The sequence below is a fragment of the Sturnira hondurensis genome, unplaced genomic scaffold, assembly GCF_014824575.4.
Source record: "Sturnira hondurensis isolate 20B ecotype Veracruz unplaced genomic scaffold, ASM1482457v3 Scaffold0001872, whole genome shotgun sequence".
Lineage (NCBI taxonomy): Eukaryota > Metazoa > Chordata > Mammalia > Chiroptera > Phyllostomidae > Sturnira > Sturnira hondurensis.
Window position 1 is genome coordinate 1,974,590 of NW_028074503.1, and position 11,796 is coordinate 1,986,385.

General features: G+C 34.3%; 1 protein-coding gene across 1 annotated transcript in view; it reads left to right on the forward strand.

Moving 5' to 3' along the window:
• Positions 1 to 8,653, forward strand: part of MIB1 (MIB E3 ubiquitin protein ligase 1) — a 119,434-nt gene extending 110,781 nt beyond the window's left edge. The window contains exon 21 of the mRNA XM_037031804.1: positions 3,122 to 8,653. Coding sequence (XP_036887699.1) covers positions 3,122 to 3,262 — 141 coding nt within the window. The 3' untranslated portion in view covers positions 3,263 to 8,653. The remainder of the gene's footprint in view (positions 1 to 3,121) is intronic.
• The last annotated feature ends 3,143 nt before the right edge of the window (positions 8,654 to 11,796 follow it).

The window sequence follows — 11,796 nt, forward strand, 5'->3', positions numbered from 1 at the left end:
TTCAGCTCTACCTTTATCTCAAGTTTACTGTTCAGAGAAGTTTATTCTTTCTTAAATTATCTTTATTAATGTATTTCATCAATAAAGTATTTAAACACTTAAAACAAAATTCATTTTCTGTGCAATGATGGGATTTCTTGTAGGGACCCCTTTAAAGTTACAAAGAGAAAGCATTAGAAAAACTCTTCTTTTTTTTTTAATCTCTAATCTTTCTATTATTCTGATGTCTCTTTAATAGACAATAATTGCATGTGATCTTATAGATGTATTGGGTGACATTGGTTAGTAAATTACAGGTTTCATGCATACAATTCTATAATACATCACTTGTGTATTATGTGTTCATCAGCCCCAGTCAGGTCTCCTTCCATCAGTATTTATTCTTCTTTTACTGTGTTCTACCTCCCTCTACCTTTGGTGATCACCATACTGTTGTTTGTGTCTATGAGTTTTTTTATTTTTCTTTGCTTAATCCCTTCAACTTTTTCACCTAGACCCCAATCCATTTCCCCTCTGACAATGGTTAGTTTGCTCTCTCTAAGTCTGTTTCTATTTTGTTTGTAAATTATTTTATTCATTAGACTCCACCTATAATTGAAATCATATGGTACTTGTCTTTTTCTGACTTATTTTCCTTAGCATAATACTCCCTGGGCTTATCCATGGTGTCACAAAAAGTAAATCTTCCTCTGTTACAGCCAAGTATTATTCCATTGTGTAAATGTACCACAGCTTTTTTCATCCACTCAACTACTGATCGGCACTTGGGCTGCTTCCAAATCTTTGCTATTGTAAATAATACACAATGAACATAGGAGTGCATATAGTCTTTTGAATTAAGTATTTCTGTGTCCTTGGATTTTTTTTTATAAAAGATTTTATTTATTTATCTTAGAGGGGAAGGGAAGGAGAGAGAGAGAGAGAAACATCAATGTATGGTTGCCTCTCATGCATCCCCTGCCGGGAACCGGGAACTGGCCTGCAACCCAGGCATGTGCCCTGACTGGGAATCGAACCGCGATTGTGTGGTTCGCAGGCCTGCGCTCAATCCATTGAGCTACACCAGCCAGGGCTCTGTGTCCATGGATTTATTCCCAGAAGTGGAATTGCTGGGTCATATGGCAGTTCCATTTTTAATTTTTGAGGTAACTCTATACTGCTTTCCACAGTGTCTGCACCAATCTACATTCCCATCAACAGTGTATAAGGATTCACCTTTCTTCACATCATTGCTAACAGTTGTTTGTTGATTTATCAATGATAGCCATTCTGACAGGTGTGAAGTGATACCTTGTTGTGGTTTTAATTTGCATTTCTCTGATGATTAGTAACATTGAGTATCTTTTCGTATGTCTATTGGTCCTCTGTATATCTTCTTTGGAGAAGTGTCTATTCAGGTCCTTTGTCCATTTCTTAGTTGGATTGTTTTTTTTTGGTGTTGAGTTTTGTAAGTTCACTAAATTCTTTATAATAATTTTGGATATTAAGCCCTTATCAGGTGTATTGGTGAATACGTTCTCTCATTCAGTGGGTTGTCTTTTCACTTTGCTGATCCAAAAAATATATATGAGTCATGTGACTCTAGTCCACTCTGCCCTCCCTCCATCAGAGACCAGAGTGAGTGGCTATGAAGGAAATTTTGTGTGTTAGCCCTTTAAGATAGTGCATATTGTCCCTAGTGGACTCCCATCTCTTTTTGGTGGACAGAAACCCCTCTGTGCTTCACAGCCAGGTGTCATGTGGGCGCCTCTTCCTGGCTCTGGTGCTCTGGGTCAGGGAGCCCAGTTTGGGGTTTAGGCCCCACGCTTTTCAGGGAACTACCCTGTGGCTGAGATATCCCGTAGGAGTGGGTCTAGCCCTTTTCAAATCTCTGACCTTCCTACCAGTCTTGCTGTGTCTTCTGAAAATCTTGGTTTTAAGATTCCTCTTTAGCTATCTTCAGTTGATTATTTAGGATGATTGTTTTTAAATTTAGTTGTAATTCCAGTTTGGTCCTGGGAGGAGGCAAGTGTAGCATCCACCTGTTCCAGCACCATCCTGAAATCATGACCCCATTTTTTATGTGCTTTGTTTTTCTACAGTGATTTCTGGTGTTGTCAAAGTTGTTAGCTACATTTTTGTGTAGGCTTCAGGTCTTATTTATTAATCTAGATGGTCTCATTTAAGTATTTCATATATATATATTATTTGGGAAAAGTGTAATTCAGAGTAAGTATAATACAGGGGTGGGCAAAAATAGATACAGTTCTTTGTATGGAAAATAATACAATAATCAATTAATAATAATACAAGAATAAACTCTTGTATTTCACATACAACCGTAAACCTACTTTTGCCCCATCCTGTATGTTTAGGTAAAATATGTTTTTATAAATATAAAATGTAAAATGTGTTTTGTAAATTAATATTTGATTTCCAAGAGTGTTTCACAGAAGTATATCTGTCATACTTCTAAATTCTTCTAAGTTTGTGAAGTCAGATTTATTGATATGTAGCTAAGGTTAATTGTTTTTTGCTAAGGGGATATACATTGATGGTAATGCAGTACAGTATAATGTTTAAAATCAGGAGCTCTGGGCCCACGTGACTTGAGTTCCTATCATGGCTTACTCTGGGAAAGTTTTAACCCCACTAAACCTCAGTTTCCTCTTTTTTAGAGTGGGAGTGATAATAGAGCTGTTACTGTATAATATCATAGTGCTTGCATGTGTTTTTAGAGACATTTATATACTTTCCCCTTTCCCAAAAGGCCTGGTGCATTGTGTTAATTGCCATACAAGAACAGCATAGTACCTAGAGTTGCAGAATCTGAATCAGACCGAGTGGAGCTGTTTACATTCATTCCCTATTAGATTTTGGCATTTGCGTGTTTGTTTTATATAGTATTTTTATACATTATTTGTTTTCTCTAGTGCCTTTTATACTGTCCTGACAGTACAACCGATATTTATATTTTATAGAGGTGATATTTTAACGATTTAAAAACTCTTTAAAATTTAAGCAACAAAAGATTATTTGACTACAACAAAAGAAAATGATGTTACATAATTGTCTCATGTTATGCTTTCAAAATATAAAATGTCTCAGCATTTATTACTTTATTTTTTATCTCCCATTCCAGACAATGTGCCCTGTGTGCTTGGATCGTCTAAAGAATATGATTTTCCTCTGTGGCCATGGAACGTGCCAGCTCTGCGGAGACCGAATGAGTGAATGTCCTATATGTCGCAAGGCTATTGAACGAAGGATTCTTCTGTATTAACAGGAAACTCAGTGTGTTTTGTTAGCTAAGGTGTTTGGTCATGAGATCTTAGTAAGCTTTAAGCTAGTTGGCAATTGTAATGAATTAATTTTTAATATTATAGTTTCTTTACTAGAGTATTATGAGACTGTAAATGTACCAGAACAAACAAGTCTAATACAAACAGTGGTTGAAGTCATGTTTTTTTGTTTGTTTTGTTTTAATTTGAAATATGAAATTCATATACTCCATACGTAATTTACTATTGGCTAAGGGGAAAACTTCTTAAGGGGAAAAATCCTTTCAAAATCTGTTACAAATTTATTAGACTTTTGATACAGTGAGTTAACACAGGTACTCAGAAAAGTTAGGGTCACTGAGGCACTAAATGAAAGGGGCAAGTCAAACCATTGTCACATATATCAAGGAAATATTGAAGAGAGACTTCTTTTTGAGATGAACATAAAGCTATCCAAATGATTGTTTCTGAATTCTTAGAGTAAATGGAAACATAGCATGAGAGAATAATGACTTTGCATTAATCTTATTTTTCTAGATTTAAAGGGCAAAGGAAACTTGAATTCAGTTGCCAGTTTCAAAATGATTAGTAGACATGAAAAGGAAAAATAAAATATAATGAGGAACTGAAGGGAGGAAAATTATTCAGTCACAGAGTACCTATTAAATGACTATTAATATTTGCCTTTCTTATATTAATTTATACACTGGTTTGTGCAGCCAGCCTTTAAAAAAAATGCCTGTGAAAAGTATACCTCAGTTTTCCCTGTGTTTACTTATCCAGCCTTGATCTGCCCAGTAAAATGGTAATCCCCTAATTGGCCTCTGAGATTTGATTCAGCTTTTCTAATACACTGAGTAGTGGTACCCCAGTGATCTGAGGAGGAGGATGCACTTCCCAACATCTGCAATCCTTTCTTCTTCATAGCTATTAATTCTGACAGTGATTCTGGTTCTAGGCCTGCTTCCATTCTAAGATAGTCAGGCTTACTATAAAGAAAACAGTCTCCCTCTATACATAGGCAAGGATAGGATAATAGCCTAAGAATGAATACTTACTTTAGAGAGAGTAACTAGGATGTTTAGATATGTCCAATTAATTACCTGTACATTTTTTAACTTAAACTTTGACTTTAAAGCATCTAATCATTTTCTTTCCTTTGAATGAATAATCTTATCTAAGATGAATATACACATAAGTGTTTTGGGGTTCATTGCTGCTAGATCATTAAGATTATCAGCTATTTACAGTAGTGTCTTACTATTTACAATAATGTATAAATGTACTTCTAAGAGTAGTTATATTATAGCTTTTTTCCCCCTTTGAATCTGATTCTTAAGTCAGTTTTTCTAGTACAGCAACTTAACTCTGAAAGTATAAGGTCTCTAGGCCTCATAACATATTTCTGACTATTGAATGGCTGCTGCCATTACAGGTCCTGGTGAAAATAATGGTGAGCTTTGCCAGCAGATTTTGTAGTCCTGGTAATTCTATATCTGTGTTCAGTGGAGCCACGTCATTTAGAATGATAAAATTTTTATAAATTTACATTTGAAAATTTATATTGACTCCACTCAGTTATCTAATAAAGGGCCATGGAGGCTATTTTTAAGCCATATTTTGAAGTTATGAAAAGAACATCTGACTGATGATATTTACATAAAGAGATAAATAAACCATTTTTTTAAGGTTTCAAAACAGTGGACGTCCAGATTTTCCTTTTCTTCCATGCCCTAGGTCACTCATCTCTGGTCCGTAGATCTTCTGGGAAGCAGGGAGCACCCCGCGGACTCTCTGCATTGTTGGGCCAACCAGAGAATTTTATGGTCTGGATCTCTACTTAAAACCTTTGTATTTGTCTTCTGAGCTACAGTGCTAAAACTTATATTCCTAAAAGGCTGTTTCATTTTCCAGACTTGTTTATTTCCACCATATTAAGGAAACAATAACTTAAAAACTTACAAAAGTTACAAAGTCACTATAATTATAGTGTTATGCACTGGTGGATTTTCTGTATTTGTACCACTTTGAAATTTATTTACTGAATAGAAAATGTTTCTCTGCTCACCTTTTCAAGTACCTGAATTTTAAAAAAAATTATTTTGGGATTGTGAGGGAGAATAAGATTAAGAACTTAATTGCTTAAGTGACTTTCCTCTAACTCTGTGAAACTGCTACCTCTTATTGTATGTCTCTCAGCAGTGCTTTCCAAATAGGGATGTTTCCTTCTCATCATTATCTCTTTATCTTATGCCTCGAAGAGCTTTTACTTTTCCTAGAATCAGTTAAAAAACAAAACTGACATGCATTCATTAAAAAACATACTGGGCTTCAGGGGATAGATACATGACATTGAAAAAAACAAAGATCAGCATCTTAACACATAGAGAATTTATCATGCAGTCGTGTATTTGAAATAACCTGTAGACAAAAAGAAGGGATCCGAAGGTACTGATGTCATTTCTTCTTAAGGTTTTATAAGAGTAAGCATTAAGTAGTATTTGGACTCCCTCTTTCTCCTCGCTCCTACCATATTTTCTTCTTGATTCGTCTAAGATTGTCAGTGTTGTTACTCAAAACATACAACTTAACAAATGGTGGTGCTATTCTAATTGTTTTTCTTTATATGTATTTAGTTTTGCTGGGAGCAAGAAAGTTATTCAAGAAAAAATCATTTTGTATTAGTATAGGAATATTATATTAGGCAAGTGTTTAGATGGCTGAATTATGCTTTTTGTAATTTTAAACATTGCTAGCTACAGAGGCACAAAATTAATTGATAATGTTGAAAATAACTTTCTTAAATTTATATCTGATGGTTTTAGCCTCTAGGACCATTTCATTTTAGCATATTGAAATGCATGTTGCTTAAGATTTGTCCAATTCAAATTTCAAAGCTTGCTTCATTTTTTACATGGTAGAGATACACCGTTACGTTTCCCAGTTGCTGTTTTTTGTTTATTATGAATTGTGGATCCTTTTGGATTAGGAATTAAATTTATGAACTAAGAGAATTAGTGATGGGGTATTATAGAGAGGAGAGTAGGGGGTTGCAGCAAATAAGAAAGAAATACTAATGTTTAAATTAGTGGGGACAAGGGGGCATTGTGTAGATTTCATCAAAGCAGTAAGTAGAGAAAGCATATTTAATTGAGTAATAGAAAGGGTCTTTCAATCAGTTTTCAATGTAGTTTAATTGACAATTGCTTTGTAAACTATAGACTTTAATACTACTTGCTTTAAAAAAATCCATAAGGAAAAACACTTCTCAAAGTGTCTAAAATATTTTATAATAATAATTTGTATAAAAATTGAATTTTGGAATAGAATTTTTTGCATTTTTATTGTGGTAAGAACACATAACCTGAAATTTACCATCTTAACCAATTTTAGTATACAGTTCAGTAGTGTTAAGTAAATTCACATTGTTGTGAAACAGATCAGATCTTGAAAAGTTGAAACTTGATACCCATTAAGCCCCTCCCCCTTCCCCCAGTGGGATCAAATTTTTATTAAATATAAAAAGGAATACCTGAATTCTCTTAATAGTTTGTATTTGTGAAATCCAAAGTCATGGTAAACATCAAGTTCCTAAAATTTGGGGGGTGACAGAATTTCTCCCCTTTCCCTTACAATTATCATAATTCATAAATGATTAGGCTTTAAATGTCTGTTAATTGGAAGGGTTTGTGAGTTCATTTTGAACCAGAGGGAATAAATACATTTTAAACATTAGAATTAATTTAGTTTTGAATTTGTACTAAATTGGGAAGGTAAAAGATTATCACAAATTATGTGTGCCTTGTTGAAAATGTCAGTTTTCTTTAAGTTTACATGTAACTGTTTAAAAATTTTTTTTCTCTCAAAAAGCAACCTAATTTTATTTGCTTGACTATTCTGATAGGAATGCTTACTGATATTACTTGATAATCATATATAGCCTTGGAGCTTTCACATATATATATAAAACTATAATCGTATTAATAATTACATCTGTACTTCTTTAAAACATTAAATTTGAGGAAAAATTATTCAGTGCTGTCTCATGTGTATGTTGCTTTGCTACAGTGAGGGGGAAATCCTTTAGATTGAGCCCCAGTTTACTGCTAAATGGTTAGTAGTGGGTGAGACTGGAGTATTAAAATATAAACTAGATAGTGGAGCTGATGAATTAAAATTGTAAGTTGCTACATTAGCATTTCTACCTCCTTTTCTATTAGAGCGTTATTTTTGCCAGCATTTATTCATGTTTGTGACTAAGGAGAAGATGGAAACCCAAGCTTAAAATTGAAATTTTTATTTTGTTGAGGATTTTAGCAGTAGGTTCAGGAAAGGTGATGTGGTACATCAATTTGGTGCCTAAATCCATAACTACAATCTGTAATTGACGTATATAAAATGTGTAAGAAAGATAGTATTGCTGAATATTTTACTTTTTCTGTACAGTCTCTTTGATTTTGTTTCATAGACATGACTTCTTATGTCCAAAAAGCAAAATTATCTTTTAATTTTCTATAAAATAAACAAATATGCCATTTTGGCCGAAATCCATAATTTCAGGAAGTTTGAAAGTTCTGACTCAGGGCTTTTTAACAGTTTAAGCAATTGGTAGTTACATTTCAGAAGGTTCGTATACATAATTCTTCAGTGCCTTGAAAGAATTATTAACTTGGCAACACTAAAACTTTATAGAAGGCATAACGTGCAGGTACGCACGTGTTTTTAAGTTGTATTGCTTAAGCTTGTGTAATAGTGATACTGCGCGTGTGCTGGGTTTGGGTAATTCTTTAAAGGAAGTTTTCTGGAGTTGCACTTGATAGTTTTTTTAACTGATTATTTGTGGCCATGACACTTACCAGAAAAGTAATTCTATGTTAAGTCATTATGCAAAGTCATGTATAAGTAGCATCTCAGAAAAGGAGATATAGGGTTCAGTTTGCCATTTTAATATGAAATGAGGATCTGTTTGGTTAACCTAGATGGTCTTCCTCTCAGATGAAAAAGAGACCTTTTGTTCAAGTGATTTGGTGTTAAAGAAATTTGAGGGGTGGGGATGGAAATTACAAATTGCATGTTATTCTTTTGCTAGTACTACTGCCAGTCTTAGATCGAATCTACAAAATTGCTTTTAAGTTCCGTGTATTTGTGTCATTCTAAATACAGTATATTCAGTGATAGAAAGCAATTTGATTGACTCAGCAGTGTTTTTCTTTGTACTTTTTCTGATGGCTTTTAGCTTTCAGTTGATTAAATTTAAAGTCTTGTTTGTGAATGTAGTTTTTGTATGGCAAATGATTCTCGCTTATTAGCTTCTTTTTAAAAGGTGCTTAGCAAGAGCTCAGCTTTTAAAAAATAAATGCAAACATTTACCATTAATAAAACCTATGATGTAATATCATTGTGTAATGCTTTCTTCTCATCTTTTGAAATTATTCTTTATAGACATACACGTAAATTTGGATTCTTAAGGCATTTGAAAACAAATCTCAGCATATCAAATCTTTTATTATTAGGAAAGAAATTTTCATGTCTTTGAGAAACAAGGACATAATATCTAGTTCAGTAAGATACAGGTGTCCACATCTGGAAGGCCAAAATTAATAATTGTTTACATTTTTAAGGTACCTCTTTTCTAATGGGCCAGAAAGCTTTTCTTATTTTGACACCTCACACTCTTTCGGGATTAAGATATATCGTGAAAGTAGTCTAAATAGGATAAATTTGAAAGGAAATAAATCAGTTAGGAAGAGTCAACTTTTTTAATAAAAAGATTGTTCCTCTTCACAACTCAGGTGTAGACTTCATTTTCACAAATACATTTTGAAGTACTGATTTATTGGCTTTTATTTATTGGCTTTGTTAGCCAAATAAATTTTGTGACTAAATTAGTAATTGAATGCTTTTAGGGTTACTTATTTTCAAGTTAACAAAAGCACTTATTTGTGAAATTGCTAAGAGGTTGTCTAGTTGAGCCCAAAAGACTGTGTATCTCAGATCTTTAAGAGGAAAACCATCTGAAGCAATTTTCTTAAATTGTTTAATTGAGAAAACATGTATTTCAACTTCAAAATTGTGAATTTCTTTTTGGATAACCTCTAACTGTATTTTTCTTTTTTCCATTGCTGTATAATTAGATTTGTGGCAATATTTTATTAAATTGAAACTCTGTATAGGTTTTAAAAATAAAACCATTTTAGAAAATCTGATTTATATATATTTTTTACCATTAACAAGTATTCATCCTTCACAGATGTTAAAATAGTCGTATAGTGTAGAAGGTCCCAAACTTATAAAGAAAACTTTTAGATGGTATGTTGCAGAGCAGTGATAGGCATTTCTAAGATAGTGCGAGAATACCTGGGTTAAAGAAAACACCAGAAATGATCTTAGATAAATTTGTTGCTGAAGGATGGTCATTTGGCTAATATTTTTCCCCTTTATTTTATTTTTCATTGAATTTATTGGGGTGACATTGGTTAATAAAATCACATAGGTTTCAGGTGTACAGTTTTATGATACTAGTTTTCCCCTTTATAACAAAGCTAGTTGATAAATTCATTTTTATTTTGGCAAGGATAAAGGAGATGATAAACCTGTAAGTAAGTATAAGACAAGGCCAGGAGCAGAGACCAGCAAGACGACGACGATCTGTCAATGAGATGGTCAGTTCACGCTGCCCTTGTACTAATTAATGCTCTGGTCCAGTGGTTTTCAACTGGTGTGCCGCAAGGATTTTTAGAACGTGACTATGTAGTCAGGGGCACCGACCTCTTTTCCCTTAGTTTGTCAAATTAAAAAAATGACGACAGCCAACACAATAGCCATCTGATGTGAGTGAATCAAAATTACAACATTTTTTGGTCAGAGGCAAAAATGTATTTTTTGGTGTGCTACAGAATTTTAGTAATTAGTTTATTTGTGCCGTGAGATGAAAAATGTTGGAAGTCTCTGCTCTGATCAAATGTCATGCTTTAGCCGTGGCTGGGTGGTGGCTCAGTTGGTTGGAGTGTTGTCCTGTACCCAAAAAAGTTTGCAGGTTTCATCCTCAGTCAGGACCCATCCTGGGTTGTGGGTTCAATCTCTGGTCAGGGCTCATGGGAGACGACTGATTGATATTTCTCTCTCACATCAGTGTTTCTCTCACCCCTCCCATCCCCTCTCTAAAATCAGTGAACATATTCTCAGGTGAGGATTTTTAAAAATGGCTTGCTTTTTATACCAGGGTTTTTTCAGTCTCAGATGTGGCAGCTTTCTGAGAGGCATATTTTCAAGTCAATATAAGTGTTCATTATTTCTAATATGTTTAAGAATATTACCCTTTTTCCCCCTCTCTTCTTATTTCCACAAAACCACCTAATGTCTTGAGTGGAGCATTATATAAAGATTGAGAAAAACTGTAGGTGAAGCTAACTTTGATTTAATAAGAAAATCAAATCAGAGAGCCTTTGATTACTGACTGAGATCAAGCCCATACTGAAGAAACTGGGGTTCAAGATTATATGCTCTTAATACATGTTTTAGTACAAGAGCATTCTATTGGTTTGGCCAAAAAGTCTGTTTAGTTTTTTCCATAAAAGACACATTTTTCATTTTCACTAGTAACTTAATTGATTTGGCTATTTTGAGTATGTCGGCCATTTCCCATGTAGAATAATATTGATCTCAATTAATGGCTTGATTTGATCGCTATCAACTTCACCTGGTCTACCCATCCATGGAGCATCATCCACTGAGAAATCTCCAGCATGAAACTTCGCAAACCGCTTTTGACACGTTCCACCAGTCACAGCACCTTCTCCATACACTGCACAAATCTTTGTGCTTTGTGTTTCAGTTGCATTTTTACCTTTCTTGAAATAATAAAACATAATATGCTAAGAGTGTTGTGTGTTTTCTCACATCTTTAATATTAAAATGGCTACACAAAAAAATCACAAACTTTGATTTTTTTTAATGCATGCTGATGTGACAGCTGTCACAATACAACCTAACAATTGTTTCAAATGGAGGTAAATGCTACTAGAGCCATCTTATGAAAAATACCAAACTTTTTTGGCCAACCCAATGTTTTGTACTGCTGCTCTAACAAATTGCCATGAACGTAGTGGCCTAAAACGATAGAAATTTATGATCTTCCTGTTCTGGGGGTCAGAAGTCTGACGTGACTCTCCTTGAGCTAAAATCAGGGTGTTGTCAAGGCTGTTTCTCTCTGGATGCTCTGGGGGAGAACCCACTTCTGTGCTCTTGCTAGTTTCTGGAGGTGGCCCACGTTCCTTCCACCTTCAGTGCCAGCATCAGGAGGTTGAGTCTCACTCTGCGTCACTGACACTGTTTCTTCTGCCTCCGCTTTTCAGGACCCTTGTCATAGCCTTGGGTCCACTGGATAATCCAGGGTAATCTCTTCATTTCAATTTTAGTTGATAAGTAACCTTAGTTCCTACAAGCTTTATTCTCTCTTGCCATAACGTATTAATTAACATAACACAACATAATATAACATAATGTAACATTTTCCAGGGACTAAGTCGTGACCGTG